Source organism: Monodelphis domestica, chromosome 2 (assembly GCF_027887165.1).
Source record: "Monodelphis domestica isolate mMonDom1 chromosome 2, mMonDom1.pri, whole genome shotgun sequence".
NCBI classification, from domain to species: domain Eukaryota; kingdom Metazoa; phylum Chordata; class Mammalia; order Didelphimorphia; family Didelphidae; genus Monodelphis; species Monodelphis domestica.
In genome coordinates, this window is record NC_077228.1 from 76598526 (window position 1) to 76624008 (window position 25483).

Here is a 25483-nt window from a genome sequence, read left to right on the forward strand (position 1 = left end):
TTTTGAGGGAAGGGCTTCTTATGCCTATTTTTCATAGTTTTTTCTGTCTCTTCTCTTGAAGTCAACTGTCACTTACAGAAAGAAGACCCTTCCAATATTTTACCACTATTCTGTTTTAGAATATTAGATAGCCAAGTTTATTGAATTTGTGTGCAAAAAAAAGCAGTAAATAGACTATTAAATGAGAAGACTTCAAAATAGTCTTCTTTTCATAAAATAAATTTATGGACTTAGTAAAATGTATTTTGGTTAGTCAGATGGGTATTTTTGATTATTCATAATTTTTTCCTTATTTTGGAATTTTGAGCTTATTTCATCTAGCACATTCATGTAGGAGTCGCATTACACTTCTTCTGTTTATACTTTTTTTCAGATACTTGATACTTGAAGTTTATAGCTCTAAATTGGTGATACTTGGGAATATATTTGGATAGCTAATATTTTATATTTAGCCATTATAGTGGAGCTGGTTATAGATTTTGTGTATTTGTGGCTAAGAAGTCAAGTTCTAATTCTATGTCTTGTGACCCTCAGGGAAGTCTCTCAAGTTTTTTCATGTCTTGTCCTTTTTAAATTATAAGTAATTGTCTCCCAACTTTGTTTATTGAGTCAGTATTTCTAAAGACTTTTTTTAGCTAAGTTCTTTACAGTCATATAAGTACTAAGAATGCTGAATATAATTTTATTTTTCTAGTAGATTATTATATATTAGTTTTATTATCAATTGACCTTTTTTTCCTTTTAATTACATCAAAGGGGGGAGACCTTTATTGCTCCATCCACTCTGAGTTCCAGCCAGCCAGATGTCAAACATTTGTATGGTTTGGACCCCACTACAATAGAAGAGACAATTGTTGGAGGAAGCCGAATGATATATAATCGGGATGACCGGGATATACATTGCCAAGATTTTGACAGCTCTCAATCTTCTGTTGTAAACGAAACTGTTGTTAGGTATTTAAATGATCGCCCAGCAATTGATGCCTTGCAGAATTCAGAAACTTTATTCCGAGTGATAGCTCCTGTTAGAAATGAGGAAGAAAAAACTAGTGGGGCTAAAGTAAATGAGAAGACTTCAGTGAGTAACATAAGCCGTGATGTTGATATGAAAGTGTCAAGGCCGAGTGAATCTTCTCCATCTTCAAATAGTACTACCAGTGCCCAAAGATTAGATATCTTAAAGCGGCGACAGCACGATTCCAAACTAGAAAAACTCAAGGAGCGGATCAGAAAACAGTGGGAGAACTCAGAAGATGTGAGTGGCAGAGGTCAGCATCTGGGACATGTTGACCAACCGGTAATGATAACCAGTATTGACAATGGAGTGACAGCAAAAGTCCGTAAAGTGGCAATAGCACCACCTGCTCCAGCATATAAAGGTTTGTATACTCCCTCAATATGTATTTTAATAGAAAAGGGAACCTTCTTTGGATGTCAAAATAATTTGTTTTTTAGCTTATTGAGGCTATTTGTTAGTAGATTGGCAGAACTGATGGAGAACAGAAACAGAAATGATACTATTTACTATGTATCAAGTTAACTTGATTGAATTTATCACAATTTGCAAGATTAGTTTTAAGGGTAATTTTTCCTTATCTACCTTGAAAATAATATCATTTGTACTGATTTAGTTTTTTCTACTTATTAGATATTTCAAGACATAATATTATGTGAAACTTTCCCACAAGTATTGTCATCATATTAAATAGTTATACATTTATCCATCCATCAGTGGATATTTATTTGATGCTTGCTATTTGCTTTTGTATAGAATAAATACTGGATCAAAGATAGGAGTGCCATTTTGTTAATATTATAATAACATTAATATGAGTGTGTATGCATGAATGAGTGTGGGTGTGTTTTTCTAGACCTCTGACTTAATTCATTAATACCTCTTCAAGGTAAGGAACCCTTGTGATGAAACTCTTTGCCAATGCAGATCAGTAACTGTTCAATATCTTACATTCTTAAAAGGTTCCTTAGGGGCACTGAGAGGTTAATTGGTTATAAGTCCAGTATTGCAGGAATTGAACCCAGATCTTCCTGACTCCAAGTCTTTAATCTGCTATACTATATTACCTTGTATGGCAAATATATTTACTACTAAAGCATAGATATTATTACAACTTAGTTTTTTTTTTGTCTTTGCATATTTAAATCTTTTTTCTTTCAAAGACTATTGGTTCACAGAAAAAAAAATGAGAACCATGTAAATGGTATTTAAAAAGGCTTTAGTTTTCTTAAAGAGAGTAAAGTAGAATGTTTCACTAGAACACTTTAAAAATTGAAAAGGAATATATTTTACATGGGAGACTTAGGAAAGAAGGAAAAAGAAAGGGAGAATAAGAAACAGTGGAAATATAGATAGACTAAAGATATAGATATTGAGGAATGAGAGATTAAAAAAAGGTATACTTTCTGAGTTTGGCCAAATTATAATTGCTTAGGACTTAAAAACTGGTTTGACTTTTATAATTACAGATATAAATAAAGGATATCACTTCTTGGTGCTTGTCCATAAACTGTATAAAATTGGCCGAAGGCTGGATGGAAATTATTGTTCTTCTTCCCTATCCCCAAACTGTACCTTGCATCATACCTTTGCAAAATCCACAATTGGTCATTACTATATTTTGCAGTGCATGGCAATGCATTTCTCAGTATATCTTGTCAAGTGTCAGGTTTAGTTATTTTTATCAAAATTTGTCCATGTTTTAGATTGAATAGTTTCATTAATTAGTTATTAATATAATATAAAATTGTCAAAAGCATCTAGTATATATTTTATTGAACATCCCCTTACATTATTCCTTCCTAATAAAAGGAAATTCTCTGCTGGATATAGACTCTTTCAATAATGAATGTTGGCCAAGAACAAACTAACTCGTAAAAGTGAAATCTCTGAAATGCTTATCTATTTTTGAATAAGATTTCTTGTTTTTCCATGATGAATGATCATTAGCAGTAGTGTTCTTTTAAGGTTTAATAGTTGAGTTACTGGTGATTAATATTATTTTTGAACTAGATTAAAGAAATAGGTTTTTAAAGTCTCCTTACACTTTTGACAGTTCTGAACTCTTATAGTGACGAAACAAAGGTGGTGACCATAATAGATTTAAATAGTTGAAATTGGAGGCACAGAGCATTTTGAGAATTTGCAGAAAAGAAGGAAGAACAGGGTCTTTTTACTTCTGTCAAAACATTTTCTTTCTTCTCTAAAACCTATTCAGGTTTTTGTGTTCATTTTTATCTTTTATTTAATGAATTTTTATAGTACCTTTATAGATTTATCTGTGGTAACTCAAAGAAATTATTCTGTAACTGCTTCCTAACCTTAGGGTTGTATTAACATATTTTACATCATTATAAATTTGTATGCAATTTTACTAATTTTGTTTTTCATTTTCTTGCATAGATCTTTTCATATTTTTAATATACCTACTCACATTTGATCTTTATGGAGATAGTGTACTGTTTAGCCATTTTTTTCAATTCTAGATATTTAGCTTATTTTTAGGGTTTATTTTGCTATTACATTATTATGTCACTATAAAAACCTTTGTATAAGAATTCTTTTTCTTTCAAATTACTTTCTTTAGATATATTTTCTAATTATATGACTACTGAGTAGATCAGAGAGAACCCCTCCAAAGCTGAAACTGTTCTTTCTCTCCTCAAATTTTCTTAGAACTCTGTTTCTACTTCTCCTTTGACATTTTGCTGTTTCTTAAAATTATCTGTGTAACTGCTATATCCTTCTAGAAGAATGTTAGTTCCTTATTAGGTCAATGACTGTCATCCCCCCCCCCCCTTTATATCCACAAGACCTTATACATAGCATTTAATAAATGTTTGCTGAAATAGATTGAATTTCATATATTTCAATGTTAAATTTTGTTTTTGTAATGCCAATTAAATTTTTTCCTCTGCTTTCTCTTGTTGCATCTTATTTTTATGATACAGTAAATGTAATATGTGATAATGCATTTTTTTTCCCTAAGGAAAAACTTCAGTCTTAGCTCTGACAACTCTTAAGTATGTTTTCTCTTGTTGGTTTATCATAGGATTCAATCCTGCAGAAACTAAAATTCGAACCCCTGATGGAAAGGTGTGGCCTGAAGCAGTCTTTCATAATATGAGTAGAGATTTATATCGAGACCTTGGATTATACTTTGGTGGTAAGAGGCAGATTTTGAAAAAATATAATTTGAAGATTTTTTATGTATGATTGGATCCATATGACTCTTTCCTACATTTTCTCCTACCATCTTTAACATAATCATAACGGAAATGGTAGCAAAACCAAAATGGAATCTAGCATTGTAGAAACAGGTGTCTTGCTTTTTTTGGTCCCTTTGTACCACTTTCAATCTCTATTCAACCTTGGGCCTAAAAGAGAAGGTGAGTTTTGTAACTTATAATAGTTGACTTTAAGGTCTATAGCCCACATAGAAATACAAAGAGTAGGGTAAAATTAAGAATTACTTAAGAATTGGCAAGCTTCTGAACATGTGCTGTCTGTCACTGGAAGAAGTACCCAAATTGAAGAGGTTACAGATCTATTCAAGTATTTTAGGTTTCTAAAGCACTGTATGAATATTATTTCATTTAAATCTCTCTGAAATTGTATGTGATAGGTAATTATGATCAGTATTATTCTATTTTATAAATTAAGAAACTGTGAGGGCCAGAAATTGTGTTTGTCCATGGTCACACAGCTAGTAAATATTGGAGGTGTGATTTAGCCCAGGTCTCCCTTATTTCAAGTTCAGTACTCTGTCCACTACATAAGTACCTTCTTTTAGTCTGTGTTACAGGGCTAAAAGTATCATAGGATATATATATATCCTGCGCTCCTGGAGTACTGTATGTGGTGGAACTGCAAAGCGCGGTGTCTCATGTACAGTACTACTTCTGGTGACATAATCCTTTGCGTGGCGCCTTATTCTGAGAGTAAGTGAACAAGAACGAGGTGCTGCACAAAGGATTATGTGGCTGCACAATGGAAGACGTCAGCATGGTGAGCGGCGATCTGGAGAAGGGGATTCTGTACTGTGCAAGGTGTGACAGGCCCATCACAGCCAGCTCCGCAGGTTCCACTATCCCCAACAGCAGTATACAGATTTGTTCATAGTTGTGTTTTTTTTTTAATAGTCCCACTTTCCAACGGTCTGAGGGACAGTGAACTAGTTCCCTAGGTAAAGTTTGGGAACCCCTGTTCTAGATCTTTTATATCCTCAAGTTGCTCAATAATTTGTCATGCTGCTAGTGAAAAAAAAATGCTCTTTTGAGATTGAGAAATAGAAAAGAGATACATTATAAGGCAATATTATAAAAGAAAAAAGGTATAGGAAGATGGTGATGGGAAGGGCACTTACCTGCCTCATTCTCTTCCCTGACCTCGAGTTGTTCCAAAACCCATCTGAGCTGCTTGACTGTTTGTTTACATGCCTTAAGTGAGATGGGAATTACCAACTTTTTTCCTTCTATTGAGTTGACAAACCACTAGGCCATATCCTCCATATAGATACTGTACTGATGTACTTAACTGACCTACTGAATCTTGCCTTGACCTTTGAATCTTGCCATTTACTGTGGCTGATGCATCTTTGGGACTTCTGGATTTTCCATCTGCCCATCAGCTAAAATTGTTTTTATTTCATTTCCTTACCTTCTGTTTTAGCATTGATTCTGATACCACTTCCAAGGCAGAAGAGCCATAAGAGCTAGGCAACTGGGGTTATATGACTTGCCCAGGATCAAAGCTAGGAAATGTCTGTAGGCAAATTTGAACCCAAGACCTCCTGTCTTCAGGCCTGCCTCTATCCATTGAGCCACATAGCTACCCTATTTCTCTTTAAGTGTGAGCTCCTTGATAGCAGGGGTCAATCTTGTCTTGCTTTTTATAATTATATCTCACTGTTTAATATAGTACTTACCTCATAGAAAGCATATAAGAAATGCCCTTTTCATTCATTTTTTAAGGCATAGTGGAGTCATCATGAGAAGGCTGACAGTTATAAGGATAATAGAGACCATTGATATATGCTCATTAAGTTCATTTTAAAATTTCTCTTTTTAATACTTAATTTTCAAAATCATTTTTATCTTTATTTGAAAGCTAAAAAGTCAAAATAGCTTAATATCTAAGAAGATCAGATAACTCAAACTTCAGAATGACAGTTAACATTGACTTTATTTTTAAAGTGAACAGTCATTTACATTTTTCTTTTTGTACCAAGTAACTGTAATAAAAGTAATATTTTTCAAGTTGTCAAAATTATAAGCATTTTCTCATGAATTCCTCATATGTGATAAATCTGTAGTGGGTGATATGATTCATAAGAGACTTTTGAGATAGTATTCTATGATTTAAAAAAATGAATAAGATGAAGGTTCCTTACAAAATATAATTTGGGTCTTTTGCAGACTGAAGGTACTTTTGGTGGATTCTCCTTGTTTCTTTTGTAGGATTAAATATGAAGTTATAAATCTCCATTGTATTGAGGGAGTACAACTAGATATAAAGGGAAAAACTGTTTATAAGGATAATTAAAAATTAAAATAAATGATAGAAGAATTTGTGAAGGCGCTATTCCTGAAGTTCTTTTCAGATCAATTATACATTAGTCTGACTTGGATGATTTATACATACAAATACCTGGAAGTAATAGATGACTTTCCAGGATTTTTTCCCATTTTGAAAAACACTAGAATGTTCCCCAAATTTTAAAAACTGATGGTTCATAGAATTACTTTTCTAACATTCTGTTCATAATTTTTAATTTGAGGACTATCACAGTATCAGAGAGTAAACTAATTCTTCTGGTTTGTATGTTTCTGTATCAAACTTTTTATATTATAGACTACATTAGAGATTGCATTGGAGAAGACCAAGTTTACAGACCAGTACTAGAAAATATTAAAGGATATAGATGATTTATCTTTAATTTCTTTCTTATGCCTTTAAAAATAATTGTTTAACTTTGTTGTTTCTCTTGTCATTTCCAAACCAAACTCCTTAAATATGCCATCATTGAAATTGATAGTTGTGGGGTGGTGAGATAGCTCAATGGATTGAGAGCCAGGCTCATAGATGAGAGGTCCTAGGTTTAGATCTGTTCTCAAATACTTCCTAGTTGAGTGACCCTGGATAAGTCACTTAACCTCTATTACCTAGCTTTTACAACTTTTCTGCCTTGGAGCAATACTGATTATAAGACAGAAGTTAAAGTTTTTAAAATAAATAAGTAGAAATTGGTAGCTATTAAAAAATATGAGTTTAAAGAAATAATGTAGGATCAAGGTTCTAGGATTTTCTCTGTTTACAGTAAGGAAATGTAAGATTAAGTTAGAACTCTTCTACTACTTCACTTTGGACCCACTTAGGATTTCTTTCTTTGTGTAAAATGAGAAGCTTACCCTAGATGATTTCTAAAGTCACTTTTAGCTTTAGCAATTGATGAGCTTGGTTTTTTTAAATCCTTAAAATACATAGGAAGTTTGACATAATTTAACCCCCCGATCCATTTTAAAATTGTATTTTTGCCTAAGATTTTACAAAATTCCCAACTATTGGAAACTATTGGAAGTTTTATCTATATTACAAAAATACCTCTCACTTAAATCTTCATTTTAGAAGCTAACTGTGTATAAGTGTGGTTCAAGTTCATTCATGGGATCAGTTTTTAAAACTAATCCACCTATCAATTTATAGGTAAAATAAAAAATATAGTTCATAAGAATGTGTATTGTTTCTATGAAAATTGCCTTATGAAATTTTAGCTTAGAATTTCAATACTAGTTCAACTTCAGAATACTTTTTTAAAAACCATAAACTAGGATTCTGTCAAGGTTTTTAGCTGATATTATAAAAATTAGGTGAGGTTTCCATTGGCCTTCCTGGGAAACCAAAATTTAAAAATTTAAATCTAACTCATGGAATTAATTCTATAGTGCCTATAACATTGACCTACAAACTTTTTCATAAAAACATTTGGAGCGGAGAGTTGATGGTATGTCTTTAAAAGATTGCAATTATAAAAAAATCAAAGTAATAAGTAGCCACAGCCTTTTATTGCCTATATTTTGCATCTATTTTTTAGTTAGTTGTTTGCTTTTTAGCTTCTCATTGGGATGATGGTAATCATAATGTTGTGTATGGTATACGATTTTTGCTTTTCAGGGGATGTCTCAGTAAAAGAGAAACCTCCTGAAAAAAGTAAGGAGAAGAAAGCAGTCAGACCAGTTAGAAAAGTACAAAAGATAACACAGACGTCAAGCCCAGATTGCAAATCAGGTTAGTATATGTTCTTTCATCGGGTCTATACTATATATATCTATTATTTAGACCACATCTGTTGAGATAGATTAATATGTGGAGATTAATGAATAAAACAAAATATCATGGATTTTGATTACTGCTTGCTCTTGGAATCAAGGCAGATTATATTCCTGATTTGGATTATAACTTCTTTTCTCCAGATGTAACAAGTATAACATAATGGGCTTGTATGTTTGGAGTAAAGTGATTGATTTTAACAAGGTTTTAAAATAAAAATATATAGTGATCTTTAAAAATGTGAGAAAAATAAAAGCAAGAATATTTTATGTACTTAAACTCATATGTCAATTCACTGTTATTCTCTTAAATTTGTAGCATTTATTACCTGTGAATAATTTTGTTAGTTGAATTTGGGGGGAAGGCAGATTTAGGGGAAAATAGGGACTACAACAAACTCTTCATGGTTTGGAATGTATTAGGGAAATCCCATAGAGGGACAGCATATGCTTAAACAGAATAGTGAAAGATTTTCCTACCATGTGGATATCTTCCATTTTAATGAAATCTGTAAATGCACAAAATTGGACCTTGCTGTCTAGGGTTATAAGGTAGAGGTATAAAACATCCCATATTTCTCATAGGATCTGCTTTTTCATTTTTTCATTTATTTATTTGTTTTTTAATTGATTTATTTAGTTAATTTAGAACATTATTCCTTGGTTACAAGAATCATATTATTTCCCTCCTTCCCCTCCCCCTCCCTTCCCTAGGATCTGTTTTATAATGCTAGAATTTGCACTTAGATATTTGTATCCCATCAAAGAAATTTCCTTCCTTTTCTTCTTCCTCACCCTTTTCTTGCCCTTTCTGTCTGTAACAGAGTTAGGAATACCTAGATTTAGATCCTGCCCCTAACATTCATTAGTTCCCTAAGAGTGTGGAGATAGAACTATTTTTTTCATTGGATAGAGAGAGTACAAGACATCCTTAAGTGTCTTAACTTCCAAGTTGTCATCTGATCTCTCAAAGTTGTTAATTCATATTGCAGCCTAAAATTTTAAAAATTCTTTTTCAGAGATTCTTTGAAAAAAGTTTATGTGAATGAATTACCTTTTAATGCATTATATAAATATTGGTTCTTAGCTAGAAATAGTGTGGTATAGTTGGTGAGAATGCTAAACTTGGAGTCAAGACGAACCTGGGTGTTAATCTCACCTTTGAGAAAGTCATTTAGCCTCTGTGAGAACTGTCCTCTTCTGTAAAATGGGTTTAATTAAAACTGTTATACCTACTTTACAAAGTTGTAGTCATGCTTGAATGACAGAATAGGCAAATCATTGCAAACTTTAATGCACTCTAGAGATATCAGTTCTTGCCACTTCCCCTCTTATTCATTCCATAACCAACCCTTTAAAGCATTCTGGCTTCCAACTTCAACTGAAATTACTCTTTCCTAAAGTTACCAGTGATCTAGTCATTGCCAAATCAATGATCTTTTCTCAGTCTAAATATCTTTCTGCCTACATTTGACAATGCCAACCACTGTTTCCTTTTGGATACTTTCTCAACATTAGTTTTCATGACACTACTGTCTCCTGATTCTTTTATCTGATTGACCTCTCCTTAGCCTCCTTTGCTGACTTATCATCCATAGGATGGTCCTTATCTGTGAATGTTCCTTAAGATTCTTTACGAACTCCTTTCCCCACTCTCTACTCTCTGTCTTGGTAACACCATCAGATCCCATGGATTTCACTATCATATCCAGGCAGAGGACTCTCAGCTCTAGGTATCTAGGCACCCCTGATATCTCCCAGGACTTGATCCCCATTACCATTTGCTTGTTGGACTTTTCAAACTAGATGTTCCAGAGACATCTCAAATTTAGCATGTCTAAAATTTAACTCCTCTTTCTTCATAAGACTTTTCTTTGTAACTTTCTGTTTGTTGAAGCTTAAAGCAGCGAGGTAGCAGCTGATGTGCTTGAAATCAGGAAGACTCATCTTACTGAGATCAAATCTGACCTCAGATATTTATTAACTGAATGACCCTGGGCAAGTCTCTTAACTTTGCTTCAGTTCCTCATCTGTAAAATGAGTTGGAGAAAGAAATGGCAAAACATTTCCGTGTATATTTGCCACAAAAACCACAAATTGGGGTCATGAAGAACCAGACATGACTAAAATGACCAAGAAAGAACAAAAATTTGTTTGCAGTATTACCATTCTTCCAGGTTCATAGTATTGGCATTTTTCTGCATTCTTCACTCTCCTTCACCCCACATATCTAATCACTTGTCAGATCTTTCCATTTTAGCTTTTACAACATCTTTCATATTTCTTCTCTCTACCTTAGTTTAGGTCCTCATCACCTCTCACCTAGATCATCCCAAAGCCTCCTAATTGGGCTCCTGCAATCTGACCATGTGACTCCCTTCCTCAGCTAACTTTAATGGCTTCTTTTTGGTGTAGGATAAACTATAAATAGCTCTCTTTAGTTTTGTAAGTCCTTTACAGCTTGGTGCCCAATCTACTGTATTTCTTAGCTGCCCCATTGTATATATTTTTATATTGTAGCCTCCCCCATTAGAATATAAACTCATTGTAAGTACTGAATGATCTACTATTTGTACTTGTATCCCTAGCTTAGTATAGTGTCAGGCACATATAGGAGATGCTTAATAGAAATACTTGTTGATTGATTAGATTACCCATGAGGTTCATTCCAGCTTTAAAGCTGTGATCTTTTGTCTCCATCCACTTGTCACCATTTAGTCATGTATTCTCTTCACTAATTCTTAACTTGTTTGAATTTCCTTCTATTTTCTTTTTTTTTACATTTATATTTTCTTTTTCCTATGAATTTAATCATCAAACATTTTAGTATACCAGGAACAAAAATTAGGATTGTATACAAAATTTCAGACTTTTGTTACATAGATTTTAACATGAGAGTAACAAATGAAATCATAGCTCCAGGCCTTATCCTTACTCCTTAGTAACAAAGTTTTCTTATTTATTTTTGATCCCTTCTGATTTTTTTCCTATATATTTTTAAAATTGCTTTTTTCTTCTTATTTCTCTAACACTTTCCATCAACTTGCTGTCTCTTTTAACAAATAAATTACTTAAACTTGCTACCAGTGTGACCTTGGGCAATATATTTTACCTTTCTGGGCCTCAGTCTCTTTATCTGTAAAATGAAGGGGTTCAACTAGATGTCATCTAAGGTCTTTTCTAGTACTAAATGTTTGATTGTAAGCAAAACAAATCAATATTTTGTTCCACTTTTCTACTCTTCTTCCTATTAATACTAATTCCAAATTCTTCTCAATCATCTCCTTTTTAGAAAATTTCTTTCCTTCTACCTTTCCCACTCGGTCCACCTTTTCACAATTTTTCTTTTTTGATAGCTGGCAGAAGCAGCAATAGTGACATCTTTGTTGCTGCTGTTATTAATGGTGCTTCAGCAACAATCTTTCTTTCCAGCAAAGATCAGATTGACTCCTAGACAAGCTGGGCTGGTCAGAAGGGATAACTTCTGTTCGTAGGGACAAGTTAGTCTGTTCTTTTAATGATAGTGAGTATGCTTTGCTAGGAAGCAGTAGGTGAAGTACGATGCCTGTATGTGTTAAAAGTTTTCATTTTTATAGACATTCTGAACTAATTATTGGCCTTATTCACCTATTTCTTGGTAGACTTGAATAAATCTGTGAAATTTTTTTGTAGAATCAGGATATTGTTGGTAACATAGTGATTGGAAAAATAATTTTGTAAAAATTCAAAAAATCACAAATTCTTTGAATATACATTAATGTAATTCTTAAGTTTTAAGAATGGGCAAGGTTGAACATTTTCTCAGTGACCTGGTTTTTGTCTGAAAGGCATTCAGTTTGGAAATGCACAAAGATGATAGATTTAGCAAATATTTGCATAATTTCACAAAGTGAATATTTTGTGGTGCATAAAATCAAAGCATTATGCAAACATTGAGGAAGGATAGTTTTATGAAAGAGGTATAATATTTGATCTGACTCTTGAAGGGGGTACAATGGAGTACCAGACTTGAAAGTGCCCTGAGCAGATCCCTGAGTGAAAAGACGAGGTCCTTTTGGTTGGATAGCAATAGAACAATGTAATAGTTACCTTCTTTAAAGACAAAGGAGGAATCAAATGGCCCTTCTGGACAAAAATGCTATTTTGGTTTCCAGAGTTTTTATTTCTGTTGAAAATTTCCTTTCTGAAAATGTGGGATGAGTATCCAATGGCTAGATGTTCCAGAAACAGGAAAATTTCAGTGGGCCCTCTTAATGATGTGTTGGAAGCCATGGAAAGCATTTCTGTTGGCATTCCATGCCTCCCTTTTTTCCTCCCAAAAGGAATCCACAGGAATATGGGCTGTGATGATGGGGCATTGAAAGTAGCTTATCTGGGCTGCCATGGTTGGAAAGAAGAACAAGAAATAATGCTTTCTCCATTGTCCCATGGAAATCTAGTATTTTAGATATCTATTCTTTGGGTTCCATAATATCTGAAGTAAATCACATTGATGAGAAATTTTCTTATTTTTTGTTCAAAAAGATTTTTCAAGAGGTATGAATCACATTCTGGAATATTCATACTTGAAAGAGACTGAGAGTTAACAAAAGTAAATGGATTTAATCTTAATAATCCAAGGCACTAATTCAAACCATGCTCTGGATCTTCAACTCTCTGACACGGCAACCTGTTTATCTCTCTCTCTTTTTTTTTTTGAAGACTCTTTCTAGTGGAAATATGCAATACAAAACTATTGCAAGAAGGAAGAAACCCCTTAATTTCTTGAAATCTAAAATGAAAAATTTTCAGTGATGTTTACTAAAGAAAAATACTTTTTTATCTTTAAGGTTACTCTTCAGTATTCTGTTTGAGCATAAAATTCAGTGTTGTGTGCACTAAATGTGAATTAACTTTATATTTTCCTATGTAACTGCTGCTCTTGACAAAATAGCATTAGTGGGCAACAGTTTTATTTCATTTTAAACTTTCTTTTATGGAATATCCAAGTGAAAATTTTCTCTACATTTCCACTGAAGAATCAATCCTTTTAAAAATGGCAGGAGCCATGGGGGGTGGGGGAGGAAAAGAAAATGATCTTTATCTCTAATGAATAATGCTTGGAAATGATCGAATAAAAAATTATTTTAAAAAATGGCAGGAGCCAACAAATGCACACAGACTTTTGCAACAGGTTGTCAAATAAAATTCTCTGGATAAAACAAAAACCAAAACACTTATAAATGAATTATTGTTTTCCCAGCAGTAACAAATTGTTTCCAGAAATGAATAACTATATAATTGCAAATCATGTTTAGTATCTTAGCTAAAATTCAAGATAAGTCCCTTCCTACATTCTTTGTGTAGGAACTGAAAGATCATAAGTTAGCAAAATAATATGACAGTAAAGGAAAGGGATAAATGTTGGAGGGAATATGGCAAAATTGGGTGGGACACTAATGTATTGTTGGTGGAGTTGTGAATTGCTCCATTCATTCAGGAGGACAGTTTGAAGCTATGCCCAAAGGGCTATAAAACAATGCATATTCTTTCATCCAAATAATACCACTATATCCCAAAGTGGGGTGAGTTATTTGTACAAAACTATTTATATGAGCTTTTTTTTTTTTGTGGTAGCAAAGAATTAGAAATTGAAGGGATGTCCCTCTATTGGATAATGGCTAAACAAATTGTGATATATGATGGTGATGGAATACTATGGTGCTATAAGAGATGATGAACAGAATGGTTTAAAAAAGAACTGGAAAGACCTACATGAACTGATGCAGAGTAAAATAAGCGGAACCAGGAGAACATTATACATAGTAACAGCAATATTGTTGAATGATCACCTGTGATAGACTTAGCTACTTTCAGCAGTCCAGGACAGTTCTGAGGGACTTATGATAAAGAATATTATCCACCTCCAGAGAAAGAACTGTTGGAGCAGATCAAAGCATGCAATTTTTTTACTTTAGTTTATTTGGGTGTTTATTTTGGGGTTTTGATTTTATGAGTAGTCTTTTACAAAAATGAACAACATGGAAATATGTTTTGCATGATAATACATGTATAAACCTGATCAGATTGCTTGCCAGATTTGGGAACGGAGGAAGGGAGACAATTTGAGTCATATAATTTTGGAAAATGTGGAAAATTGTTATTACTTGTAATTGGTAAAATAGCTTTACAAAATAAGTTTAAAAATAAGTTGGGCAAAAGAGTGTTTGGAGGGGGCATGTTTCTTTTTTTTTCTTTTTTCTTTTCTTTTTTCTTTTTATTTGGTCATTTCCAAACACTATTCATTGGAAACAAAGATCATTTTCTTTTCTTCCCTCCCCCCTCCCACCACCTCTCCCATAGTCCACACACGATTCCATTGGGTATCACATGTGTCCTTGATTGGAACCCATTTCCATGTTATTTGCATTAGAGTGTTCATTTAGAGTCTCTCCTCAGTCATATCCCCTCCACCCCTGTAGTCAAGCAGTTGCTTTTCATCGGTGTTTTTACTCCCACAGTTTATCCTCTGCTTGTGGATAGTGTTTTTTAGATCCCTGCAGATTGTTCAGGGACACTGCATTGCCACTAATGGAGAAGTCCATTACCTTCAATTGTACCACAATGTATCAGTCTCTGTGTACAATGTTTTCCTGGTTCTGCTCCTTTCGCTCTGCATCAATTCCTGGAGGTTGTTCCAGTCTCTATGGAATTCCTCCACTTTATTATTCCTTTTAGCACAATAGTATTCCATCACCAACATATACCACAATTTGTTCAGCCATTCCCCAATTGAAGGGCATCCCCTCATTTTCCAATTTTTTGCTACCACAAAGAGCGCAGCTCTGAATATTCTTGTACATGTCTTTTTCCTTATTATCTCTTTGGGGTACAAGCCCAGCAGTGCTATGGCTGGATCAAAGGGCAGACAGTCTTTTATTGCCCTTTGGGTATAGTTCCAAATTGCCCTCCAGAATGGCTGGATCAATTCACAACTCCACCAGCAATGAATTAGTGTCCCAACTTTGCCACACCCCCTCCAGCATTCATTACTTTCCTTTGCTGTCATGTTAGCCAATCTGCTAGGTGTGAGGTGATACCTCAGAGATGTTTTGATTTGCATCTCTCTGATTATAAGAGATGTAGAACACTTTTTCATGTGCTTATTAATAGTTTTGATTTCTTTGGCTGAGAACTGCCTGTTCATGTCCCTTGCCCATTTATCAATTGGAGAATGGCTTGATTTTTTTGTACAATTGATTTGGCTCTTTGTAAATTTGAGTAATTAAACCTTTGTCAGAGGTTTTTATGAAGATTGTTTCCCAATTTGTTGCTACCCTTCTGATTTTAGTTACATTGGTTTTGTTTGTACAAAAACTTTTTAATTTGATGTAGTCAAAATTATTTATTTTACATTTTGTGACTCTTTCTAAGTCTTGCTTGGTTTTAAAATCTTTCCCTTCCCAGAGGTCTGACATGTATACTATTCTGTGCTCATCTAATTTACTTACAGTTTCCTTCTTTATGTTCAAGTCATTCACCCATTCTGAATTTATCTTGGTGTAGGGTGTGAGGTGTTGATCCAAACCTAATCTCTCCCACACTGTCTTCCAATTTTCCCAGCAGTTTTTATCAAATAATGGATTTTTGTCCCAAAAGCTGGGTTCTTTGGGTTTGTCATAAACTGTCTTGCTGAGATCATTTATGCCAAGTCTATTCCACTGATCCTCCTTTCTGTCTCTTAGACAGTACCAAATTGTTTTGATAACTACCGCTTTATAGTATAGTTTGAGATCTGGGACTGCAAGTCCTCCTTCCTTTGCATTTTTTTTTCATGATTTCCCTGGATATCCTTGATCTTTTGTTCTTCCAAATGAACTTAGTTATGGTTTTTTCTAATTCAGTAAAGAAGTTTTTTGGTAGTTCAATGGGGCATGTTTCTTTTTTAAAGTTTCTGATAGGTGTTTGTTTCAAGTTGGAGATAATGTCACGATATATTACTCACTGTCATGTTCATTAGTATAAAGAAGTCAACTGAATTGGATTATATTCTAAAGTGGGTATAAACATTTTAAACTTTTTTAACCCTTACCTTCCCCCTTTGATTCTAAGGCAGAAGAGTGATAAGGCAATAGGGTTTAAGTGACTTGCCCAGGGTCACATAGCTAGGAAGTGTCTAAGGCCAAATTTGAACCTAGAATCTCCCATTTTTAGGCCTGACTCTCAATCCACTGAGCTACCCAGCTGCCCCCCCCCCCTTTTAAACATTTAGAATAGATGTTGATTTTGTATTTAAATTCAAGTAATATTTATTATTGTGATAGCAACATTAAAAAAAATCTTCTACATAATACATTATAGTCAGCATTTAGATCTTAATTGTTAGATTCTCTGCCTAATCTTCAGGATTTATAAAGGCATCATTCTTAAAGAGGATATTTGATGCATTCTTTCCCCTTTTCCTTTTTTTTTAAAATTCAGTTTTATTTTCAGTTCTGAATTCTCTCTCTTTTCTCTTCTACTCAGAGAGAAGGCAAGAAAAAGAAAAGTGTATTACAAATATGTATTGTCATGCAAAAAAAACAAACCCTTTATAATGTCCATAACACATTATTTTCAAAGTACTGATTTCATTGATGGTGAAACAAGATTTAAACAGACTACACTTAAACTGTTTGGACATTTGATATACAGATGGAAATTATGAAATTAAATCTTTTTATTGACAATGAATGAATATAAGACAAATTGTTAAAACTCTGTTACTTAATAGATAACATGTCTCCAGAGCTAATTACTTCAAATTCAGTGCAATTTTATGTTTTAGGTGGTGGCCGTATGATAAGTACATCTTCTTGGCGAGATGGACAAAAATTAGTAAAGAAGATTTTGGGTCCAGCACCCAGAATAGAACAAAGAGATCGAAGGACAGAGTCAAGCGATAGAAATGGAAAAGAGAAGACTACTAAATCTGGTGAGGTGATATAATTATTATAATGGGGGGAAATTCAGTTGAATTAGGTTTACAAATTTATGTATAAAACACTTGTGTGTGTGTGTGTGTGTGTGTGTGGTAAAACACTCATTTGGGAGTATTCAGGACTAGAACATTATAATAGTTTGGCAATAACAAAAAAGAATTTTAGTCTGATCTATGGGTAAGTCTTGTCAAAAGAGATGATGTGGATAGTACCTCTTCAATACTACCCTTTAGTATTATCATCCATATGATATTTGTTTTTGCATTGTATATATGAACATAAACACACTTTATGTTGTTGTCAGGGTCTTGGCTGAGATTTGAAATAATAGATACATTTACTGAGCATATGTTCTAGCTTTAAGTTTTAAAATATCCATGTTAACTATTATTCCTATTCTACAAAGCCTCTTTGGATAGGAATATTCATTTTTATTTCAGGAAAAGATTCTGGAAGAAATTAATAATTATCTACTTAGAAAGGTAAATAACAGGGTGTTCCAAAAGTCTTAATGCAATTTTTAAGTTAAAACTGCACTAAGACTTTTGGGCTATCCTATATAATTTTCTATATGTGATGTATATTTTTTCAGTGAAGTATTTTCTTTTTTTTAACATTGTTTTATTTGGTCATTTCCAAACATGCATTGGAAACAAAGATCATTTTCTCACCCCCCCCCCCCCCCATAGCCGTCAGTGAAGTATTTTCAACCAACTTTGTAAATAGACAAATACATAAAGATGCAAAAAATCCAAAGAATTTAGCAAGACAGTGGATATTTATAGTGCATATACACTGGCATACATACATACTGATATATAATTTGCTTTCATAATAATATATGCCTGAGAGCAGGAGATAGGCAGGGTTTATAGTGGTTATGTACTTTTCTGTCTTACATACCTCTTCCTATAGTTGTAGCCATTCACTTTGTTCTATGTAGATTGAACAGTTATCAGCAGTTAGAAATTCAATTAATTCAATTAAGCAAGCATTTATTAAGTAGCTGCTGTGTAGATTATACTGTGCTGGATTCTGAGTAAAAGCATAGTTCAATAAGGGACATTCCCTTTCCTTGTGAAACCTAGCTTTGGAGAACAAACCCAAAATAATATGTGATGAGAGCATAAGCAAAGTGCTATGTGAAATCTTCCCTTCACAGAACAGAATTGAAAATTATATTTAAGCTTTTCCTGGAAATGAAAACATTTTTTTTTCTGCAAGTTTATTAAAACAAACATGAGAATATAGGCAAATTGTGTAGTGAGAGGTTTATTTTAATTTTTTTGTGTGTGTGTCAGACACCAAATTATTGTAGACTTTTATTTATTTTTTATTTTTTAAAACCCTTACCTTCTGTCTTAGAGTCAATACTGTGTGTTGGCTTCAAGGCAGAAGAGTGGTAAGGGCTAGGCAATGGGGGTCAAGTGACTTGCCCAGGGTCACACAGCTGGGCACTTGTCTGAGGTCAGATTTGAACCTAGGACCTCCCATCTCTAGGCCTGACTCTCAATCCACTGAGCCACCCATCTGCCCCCTATTGTAGACTTTTAAAGAAATGTCTCTTTTGGAAATTCTGTGGCCTAGTCATACACATTTCATTTTGAGGGAATTCTCTAAACTTAGTGCCAGTTTATGTGGTTTTATGAATATTTTAGATTTTACCTGGAGTAAGTTTCATTTGTTGTCTTTATGGTTTAGCTTTAGTATGTATGTGCCTGTTTATCTTTGCAAGGCCTAGATGTTTTTAATGATAGTTTTCCAATTTTAATTTTTAAAAAAGTTGTTCTTTACTATTATTGCAGAGAAACTAGCATTTCTCTTTCCATGAAAACTTAGAGATGACTTTTCTTTAGTTTACTTGACTATGAGACTGTGAAGATGAAAATAAATTTCCTAATTTATTTTTTGTGCAATAAATTACTAGGATTACATTTTACCATATACCCCCAAACTAATAACTTTTACTTTACAGTTGGTCAAATTGGAAGAGCAGAATCTGATCCTAGATTAGACGTTTCACATAAACGGCGTCATCCACGAAGTACAGAACGTTCACGAAGTAGGGTTCGACCTGAGAATAATTTAAAGAAGTTGCCTGCTTCTCTCCCAGATAGTAAACCAGTGGAAGACACCTTAAATAAGGACTTTTTGCCAGTTGAAATTCGTGGAATTCTTGATGATCTTCAATTAGATTCTGCACCTCAGGTTACAAAACAAGAAGCTGGGGATCGGCAGAATCAAAAATCTGTGGTACCATCCCAAAGTTCTAGGAGTCATAGTCCTGTTAAAAGAAAACCAGACAAGTTAACAGCTAATGAAGATCCTCCTGTTATTTCTAAAAAAAGGCACTATGATACAGATGAAGTACGCCAATACATTGTAAGACAACAAGAGGAGAGGAAGAGGAGGCAAAATGAAGAGAAGAAAGCTCAAAAAGAGGCAACTGAACAAAAGAACAAACGACTACAGGAGCTTTACCGGAAACAGAAGGAAGCATTTAGTAAAGGAAAAAATGTACCATCTTCTGAACCTTCAGCAGCCAGAAGGTTACAAGAAACTTACTCTAAATTGCTGCTAGAACAAGCCTTATTGGAAGAACCATCTCATCAGCTACATGTTACCCAAGAACAACAGGTAGTTTTATTTTATACTTTTTAGGATAAAAATATAGTGAGAGAGGAAATAACATTTTAGAAAAACAGGATTTTTTTTGATGTTTGTTATAAAATCACTATAGCTACTAATATTCCAGATGTCAGTCATTCAGAAAAGATTAGGTAATGATAATGACCCCTTATTTATTAACCAAGGTAGTGAGAATTGGAGCATAAATTAATAAAAGTAAAATAAAAACTAAAATTGTATTTTCTTTGAATGGATACTAATCTTTGTATTCATTATCAAGGGTACTAATTACATCTTTGTATAGGTCTCTCACAGAATCTTGATAGAGAAATTAGGTCATAGTAGCAATGAATGTAGTTTTGTGGTTTGTTGTGCCTTTAGTTAGGATATGACTTATGATATTATGAAAATTTAACCTCAATCCTTGTAATGTTTAATTTTGTAAAACTTGGATAAGAGGGGGATTGATATAGTTAATTGGTATTGTTATTTAAACCCTCACTTGAAGGAAAGCTAAATGTAATTGATTTTACTTTGAAATATATTCACACAATGAAGTAAAGCTGAAATGGTACCAGTTTTTTCTTTTTTAAAGATTTTCCCATTTTGGTAAAGGTAACATAAATTTGATGTTTTTCTCTTTTAGGTAAGGCCAGGGTATCAACCATCTGGAGAATCTGACAAAGAAAACAAAGTACAAGAACGCCCCCCCAGTGCATCCTCCAGTAGTGATATGTCTCTCTCAGAACCTCTGCAGCCTCTTGCAAGGTAAGGTGTGGTGAGAAATACAGTCCATCCCAAATAAAATATGAAGTTTATTGTAGCATTTTAAAAAAGTTTTACTGTGCCTTAAAAAAAGAAAACCCTTACTTTCTGTCTTTGAATCAATACTTTGTATTTGTTCTAAGGCAGAAGAGTGGTAAAGCCTAGAAATTAGGGGTTAAATGACTTGCCCAGGGTCACATAGTTAGGAAGTGTAGAAGTTCAGATTTGAATCCAGGACCTCCTCTCTCTAGACTTGGCTCTCCATCTATTCATTGAGCCAACTAGCCATCCCCACATTTTTAAAATAACAATAATTTCTCCGTATTCCCCACTCCCACCATTAATGCTGCATTATAACAAAGAAAAACATAAAACTCAATTGACAAAGGAACTATAGTATATATAGTATAGGGCATATACCATTTCATATCCGTTTGTACTTCCTTCCCAATTCCCTTGTCTCCTGAGAGGAAGAAGTGTGTTTAATTTGTTCTCTGGAACTATTTGTTTACTGCCCTAAATCTTGAGTAAGACTGCCTTTTAGTGTTGTCTTCATTGTGAAAATGTGAAGTTACACTATATTTTCTTGGTTCCTTCTTTGTATCAGCTCATACAAATCTTTTCACATTTCTCTGAAATCTTCATATCTGTCATTTCTTGTGATTCAGTAATTACTCTGTTATAATGATGAGAGTGGTTTAGATATTTTCAGTAGTATGCAACTCTTCTTTATTCCATTTTAGGGTTTTCTTGACAGATACAGGAATGCTTTGCCATTTCCTTCTCCAGCTCATTTTTCAGATGAGGAAACTGAGGCAAATAGGGTAAAATGACTTTTCCCAGAGTCACATAGTTAATGTCTGAGGCAGATCCAACTCCAGATCCAGCACTCTTATCTAGAGTTCAAATCTGTCCTCAAGACACTAGCTGTATGACTCTGGGCAAGTCACTTAACCTTGTTTGCTTCAGTTTCCCTATCTGGAAATTGAGCTGAAGAAGGAAATGGCAAACCACTCACCCTTCTTGGCTATAAAACTCCAAAAGGAATCATGAAGAGTTGGACATGACTGAAACAACTGAACAACTTCCTATTTAACCTAGCTGCCAGATATTTGATATACTCTAATTTATTAAGCTTTTCCTCAGTCAGTAGGTAACTACTTTATTTTCAGATTTTTTTTTTTGCTACAACAGAGTACTAATAAGAATATTTGTTATGTGTAGAATCTTGCTTTCTATCATTGCCTTTCCTAGGGCATGTGTTCTGTAGTAGGATTTCTGTGTCAGAAAGTAAGAACATTTTAGTAATTTTTGTTTTCCCATTCCAAATTTGTTTTCCAGAATGATTAGATCTTTCACAATTCTACCAACTTAAGGTGTCTCTTCTAATATTGACTCTTCTGATTTTTATCATCTTGCAAATGTGAAGTCAAACCTCAGTTTTAACTTGCATTTCTCTTTTCATTAATGATTTTGGAACTTACCATATAATTGTTTAATGCAAGTAGCATTTTAGTCCTCCCATTGAGTTCATATCAACTTTCTAATATTCCTTAGAATCATTATACTGTGTTATACCTTTGATTTCTAATCATTATCTGAAACTTAATTTAGTCAAAACTGAAGTATCTTTAAAAGGCAGGTGCCTTCTCTCAAATTTCTTATTACTATCACTGGCAATTCTTGTGCCTCCAACTTTTGGAATTTCAAGTCGTTTTCATCTTTCTTTCCCTAACTCATCAAATATAGACATTATTCCTTGTCAGTAATTCTCCTTAGTGTTTCTTTGATTTGATTCCCTTCCCATTTTTATGATTACCACCTTAGTTCAGGTCTTATCATCTCCTGAATTATTATTCATCATTTTTGAGTAGATTTAAATGTTACTTCTACCAAATGTTCCCTGATTCTACCATTTGGTAACATCCCATCCCCCTCAGGCTTCATTTAACACCTTTTAGAACTTGAATGTGCTTTCCAGTAATATGTATTGTCATTTCATCTGTGCTTTTGTCTTATTCTGTATTAGCTCATTAACCAAATAATGGCAGAAATCATGCCTTATCAAAAATATATAATTCTCTTTAATAAATGTTTTTGTTATATGTGTAAATTTTTGCCATAACTTCCTACCTTATCTTCATACTCCTTTTTTCTTATTGCATTGTATCTCTATAAGCAAATGCTTGAATTATCTTCTGTTGTCCTTATGCCATTTCCCTGTTCAAAAACTTTGCTTCCTGACATATCAAAGTATTTAAAATTAGAATTAACTTTTGGAGATTATCTAATCCAACACCATCATTTTATATCTGGGGAACGTGAGACTGGTGGAGAGTAGAGATTTTTTAGGTGACTCCATCGGAGTCCCAATGGTGATAAGTAGTAGGGTTGGGAAACAAAAACAGTTCTTTGTCTTCAATTCTAGTGTTTGTTTGTTTGTTTTTTTAATACCACAAATTGTACCAGAACTCCCCACTCAAAAATTTTCAAGATCCTCTGCCAATGTGAGCCATCTATTTCATCAAATTTTATGCTAATTTTCTTACCTGGACTTCTTTTTAGTCAAACTACTGTTTTCTCAGTTCCTTATAAGACTTTTCTTTGGTATTTGTTCTTTTTTCCTTTCAGCCAATTTATATTGTTTTCTGCTGGGACAAAATCTTCACAGTGTCATTTCTAGAGATTCAGCTCAAAACATGGTTACTCAGCTCTCAGAAAACTTGTTCAACCTTTATAGAAATAATTTTGATCAAGGAACTAATTTTGAATTTTTAAATGAGGTTGTTCCAAGTAGATATACATATTTGAATTTCTTTACACAAATTTCTTTTCCTGCCATCTGTTTGAATTTCCCAGTTGAATAAGATGGAAGAAATTAAGTATTTGAGGTGATATAGCATGTCTTAACTATAAGAGTTTACTTTAAATCTTGAAATATATTGGTATTAAATAGTGTAATTAAATTATAGAATTCATTTAAGACATGGCATAATGGAAAAGAAGACCCAATTTGAGGGTCAAAGAATGTTTTTATTCAAATTTGAGTTTTGTCATTTACTGCCATTATAATTTGAAGTAAGTTATTTAACTTCATGGGCTTCAGCTTCCTCATTTCTGAAATGAAGACATTAAATTAAACCATCTGTAAGATCTCTTCCTATTCTAAATAGATGATCCTGTCACTCAGACTGCTATAGTGTGGTATAGTGGAAGAAGTACTAGAATGGGAATCAAAAAGTCTGAGTTGAGTTTCTACTTAGCTACAAGATCATAGAGAAGTCATTTAATTTCTCTGAACTTGTTTCCCCATCTTCAAAATGGGTATAAGAATAGTTTTCTAGTATCTGCGTCTTTATAATTTTACAAATTATATAGCAGATACTTTATAAGTTATATAGCACTACTCTATTAGTATTCATTGGTTTGTTTTCTTTTTAAACCATTACTTTCTATCTTAGAATTGTTGCTAAGTATTGATTCCAAAGCAGAAAAGCAGTAAAGACTGGGCAATTCGAATTAATTGACTTGCACAGGGTCACATAGCTAGAAAGTGTCTGAAGCAAATTTGAACCTAGGACCTCCCATCTCTAGACTTGACTCTTTATCCACTAAGCCATCTTACCTGTCCCTTACTATTCATTCTTAAATGATATAGGTCTTTCCATTAGAGAAGGGATTTCTATGCTGTAACTTTTCCTAGGCTGGAGATTATTATATATCCATAATATCTAAATGGAGGTTGCTATGGTGCTCATTATCTGGATTTGAAGGACTTAAAAATCAAAAGTTTGCCTAGAGCAGTAATGGCGAACCTTTTAGAGATAAAGTGTCAGCCTCCCACTCCCCCAATGTGCGGTGCCCCTCCCCACCACTGTGTTGTCAGACTTGCCCCACCCTCCCTTACCCCACACAGGGGAGGGAGAAAGAGCTCCTCTTGGGCTTCTGGGCAGAGGGGTGGATGAAATGAGGAATGTTCTCAGCAAGTGTAAAGAGCAGGAGGGGAGTAGCCCAAGTGCTCTGCTCCTCTCCAGCTCTACCACCTGTGAGCCACTCACTTTACCCCCTGTGGACTCCCAGTGGGCTGGGCAGAGGGGCAGATAAAGTGAAAAAAATATCAGGTGTGGTGGAGAGGGGGAGGGGAGGTCAGAGAGTGCTCTGCATGCCAACTCTGGCACCTGTGCCATAGTTTTGCCATCACTGGTCTAGGAAATCTTTAGAAAAATTTTTAAGTAGAAAAATCTTTTCCTTGCTCAGCTATAACATTTAGTGACGTGCAAGGTACTTTAAATAATTTTATAATTGAACTTGTATATTTTGCATCTCTATACTTTATAAAATGACACAATTTGTATACTGGCTATAGAGTTAGACTTTAAGCCAGGAACACCTGAGTTCTGCTTTTTGTGAATATTGACTATATGACCCTGGGGAAGTCACTTAACCTCTCAATGCTCTAGGCAGCTTTTTTTTTGGGGGGGGGTAAGATTTCGGGTTTCATAGAAGGTGTTAAATTATAATTGCAGAGGGAGTTTTTTTCTTGAAGGTATTCCCTACACCAATGAAATCACAAATCCAGTCCCCATCTTTTTCCCTTATCCTTGGTAACTATGGATCTATTGTGGTTTGAGAATATTTTTACATTTAGTTGAAATCTTCCTTCTCTAACATTCTGCCATTTTTGTTCTAGTTTTGCCCATGGGCAACACAGAATGACTACTCACTTCTGCTTGGTAGCCTTTTACATATTTGAAGAGAGATGTATTATGTCTTCTGTTTATTTCTTT

General features: G+C 33.9%; 1 protein-coding gene across 8 annotated transcripts in view; it reads left to right on the forward strand.

Moving 5' to 3' along the window:
* The window catches only part of CEP350 (centrosomal protein 350), a 190881-nt gene that overhangs the window by 57069 nt on the left and 108329 nt on the right, over window positions 1-25483 (forward strand). For all 8 annotated transcript variants that reach the window (XM_056815600.1, XM_056815602.1, XM_056815598.1 and 5 more), the window contains 6 exons: window positions 757-1379; window positions 4068-4181; window positions 8189-8302; window positions 17150-17296; window positions 19279-19940; window positions 20578-20699. In XM_056815600.1, the coding sequence (XP_056671578.1) occupies window positions 757-1379; window positions 4068-4181; window positions 8189-8302; window positions 17150-17296; window positions 19279-19940; window positions 20578-20699 (1782 nt within the window). The remainder of the gene's footprint in view (window positions 1-756; window positions 1380-4067; window positions 4182-8188; window positions 8303-17149; window positions 17297-19278; window positions 19941-20577; window positions 20700-25483) is intronic.